Genomic DNA, 3,150 nt, shown 5'->3' with positions numbered 1-3,150 from the left:
GACACCATGGAGGTTGGTAGTAAGACACCATGGAGGTTGGTAGTAAGACACCATGGAGGTCGGTAGTAAGACACCATGGAGGTTGTTAGTAAAACACCATGGAGGTTGGTAGTAAGACACTATTGAGGTTGGTAGTAAGACACCATGGAGGTTGGTAGTAAGATACCATGGACGTTGGTAGTAAGACACCATGGAGGTTGGTAGTAAGACACTATAGAGGTTGGTAGTAAGACACCATGGAGGTTGGTAGTAAGACACCATGGAGGTCGGTAGTAAGACACCATGGAGGTTGGTAGTAAAACACCATGGAGGTTGGTAGTAAGACACTATTGAGGTTGGTAGTAAGACACCATGGAGGTTGGTAGTAAGACACCATGGAGGTTGGTAGTAAGACACCATGGAGGTTGGTAGTAAGACACCATGGAGGTCGGTAGTAAGACACCATGGAGGTTGGTAGTAAAACACCATGGAGGTTGGTAGTAAGACACCATGGACGTTGGTAGTAAGACACCATGGAGGTCGGTAGTAAGACACTATTGAGGTTGGTATTAAGACACCATGGAGGTTGGTAGTAAGATACCATGGACGTTGGTAGTAAGACACCATGGAGGTTGGTAGTAAGACACTATGGAGGTTGGTAGTAAGACACCGTGGAGGTTGGTAGTAAGACACCATGGAGGTTGGTTGTCTGTTATTTTAATGGAGAAAAATCAGAAATGCAGACAATCTTAAAAAATGATTTAAAATGTTTAGTTTCATTGAAATACAACAACCAAACATCTCCTGCACCAAGAGAACATAAACAGGAAACATCATTTTCTATAAGAGCATTTTATGTCCTTATATAATAATATTATACAGTTTCATCTCTGACTGCTCTGAGCTTCACATCTGGAGGAGTTTGGCTCTTTGTTTGTCTTCCTTACAAAGTTCCTGCTTATTTTGCATCTTAAAAGAAAGAAAGAACTACATATATAATGCTATATATGTATAAATACCAACATGTGACAACCAACCTCAAGAGAATGTGACAAACATGTTTTAGAGTAGCTAAGAATAAAACCTCTCTACCTATCGCTCTCTGTTAATACTGTTTAATGCTAATGATGTTTTATTATAAACATGTCACAACCAACCCCGCTCTCCCCTAATAGTCATGTCACATCCAACCCCACTCTCCCCTAATAGTGATGTCACAACCAACCCCGCTCTCCCCTAATAGTCAGGTCACATGCTCATTTATTCATTGTTTCTAGGTTTTCTTTCTTATAGATTATTTATTTGTGACTTAAACTGTAATAGTTTAGTTTGTTTATCTATTTTTTATATCATTAAATAAGGCTGAAAAAATATTAAAAACTTTAAATGTGAATCTAAACTGTCCAGCCACATGATTTTACTTCCCTTCTCTCCTAAAGGAAGATTTTATTAAACTTTGAGGGATGTTGTTGTTGCCATTGGTAACGAGTAGTTTGAGGAGAGAGTCTGAGATGTTGGTTGACCCTGTTGATCTGCCTGTTGTAGGGGAAAGGGGAAAGGGTCGTTGCCATGGTGCTGAAGGAGCTTCCTGGTAAAAAGGCATCCTCAGAAGGAAACCCCCTCCTCACCGTGACAACCAAGGTTGGCATGACGACCACGCTTGTGTTTGTTTTTTTATCTTTCACTTCTTAAAAACTCCTTTCTTCATTTTTCTGTTTTCTTCTGTTATTTTTGTTGTTGTTGTTGCTTTAAACTTGATACTTCATCATTTAAATGTGAATGAAGCTACAAACACAAACTGAACATATTTATTCATTATGCTTCATTATTCTTCACATCTGGAAACAGCTGGTGTAAAACACAGTGGAATGTATTTTGCATTTTATTTTACATATTTTAATTTATTTTCTGTTCTTTTTTCATTGTCTCTGAAAATACATGAATAAGCAGTTTTAATCCAACACGATCAGCTTTTAAACACATAAAAAATCTGTTAAATAGAAAATTAAAGAAGTAAATAAAAACATCCACAAAGTAAATCACCACATTTATCTCTTAATAAATATAATAATACATATTTTTACAGAGCAGCACATTTCCATCGTCCTGCTGGCTCCAGTTTTATATGTTTGTCTTGATGAGTTTCCAGTTTGACCAGTTTGACCAGTTTGACCAGTTAAAGCTTTTGGACTTTGGACTGTGTTTGTTACTCAGCTGTGAGCAGATCAATACGTCTGCTCACCTGTCAGCGTCGCTTTACTCTTCACATTATAAAATGATTCATTAACCTGAAGACCAATAACACACAGCTCGTACTTTACTGCATGTTTTACATCAAATGAGCAAAGAAATAAAATCATGTTTTTAACAGTCACAGAGAAAGTGTGAAGTACATTAAGCTGTTAAGTACTAACTCATTATATTTGAATTTCTAGTTATTAATTATATAATTTTTTTTAACCCTTCTGTTGTCCTCAAGTCAAGGAAGGAAAGGAGGAAGAAGGAAGGAAAGGAGGAAGGAAGGGAGGAAGAAGAAGGAAGGAAAGTAGGGAGGAAGAAGGAAGGAAAGGAGGGAGGAAGGAAGGGAGAAAGAAGGAAAGAAAGGAGGAAGGAAGGAAAGGAGGGAAGGAGGAAGTAAAGGAGGGAGGAAGAAGGAAGGAAAGGGGGAAGGAAGGGAGGAAGAAGGAAGGAAAGGAGGAAGGAAGGAAAGGAGGGAGGGAGGAAGTAAAGGAGGGAGGAAGAAGGAAAGAAAGGGGGAAGGAAGGGAGGAAAAAAGGAAGGAGGGAGGGAGGGAGAAAGGAAAAGAGGAAAGAAGGAAAGAGGAAAGAAGGAAAGGAGGAAGGTAGGGGGAGGAAAGAAAGAGAGAAGGAGGGAGGGAGGGAGGAAGGAAAGGAAGGAAGGAAGGAGGGAAGGAAAGAAGGAAGGACAGAAAGATGGAGGAAGGAAAGAAGGAAGGAAAGAAAGAGAGAAGGAGGGAGGGAGGAAGGAAAGGAAGGAAGGAGGGAAGGAAAGAAGGAAGGACAGAAAGATGGAGGAAGGAAAGAAGGAAGGAAAGAAAGAGAGAAGGAGGGAGGGAGGAACAGTCAAAACAGACGGGGTCAATTTGACCCGGGAGGACAACACGAAGGTTAATTAAAGAAACTCTTAATAAATGAGAAAGTTTAACTAAGT

General features: G+C 39.5%; 1 protein-coding gene across 1 annotated transcript in view; it reads left to right on the top strand.

The window, feature by feature from the left end:
* Positions 1 to 1,515: 1,515 nt before the first annotated feature.
* Positions 1,516 to 3,150, top strand: part of pex5lb (peroxisomal biogenesis factor 5-like b) — a 19,259-nt gene continuing 17,624 nt past the window's right edge. Inside the window, 1 exon segment of the mRNA XM_062428334.1 lies at positions 1,516 to 1,620. Coding sequence (XP_062284318.1) covers positions 1,549 to 1,620 — 72 coding nt within the window. The 5' untranslated portion in view covers positions 1,516 to 1,548.

This window comes from Scomber scombrus, chromosome 11 (genome assembly GCF_963691925.1).
Source record: "Scomber scombrus chromosome 11, fScoSco1.1, whole genome shotgun sequence".
NCBI lineage: Eukaryota > Metazoa > Chordata > Actinopteri > Scombriformes > Scombridae > Scomber > Scomber scombrus.
Note: the sequence above shows the minus strand (reverse complement) of the source record. Positions and strands in the feature narration are given on the sequence as shown.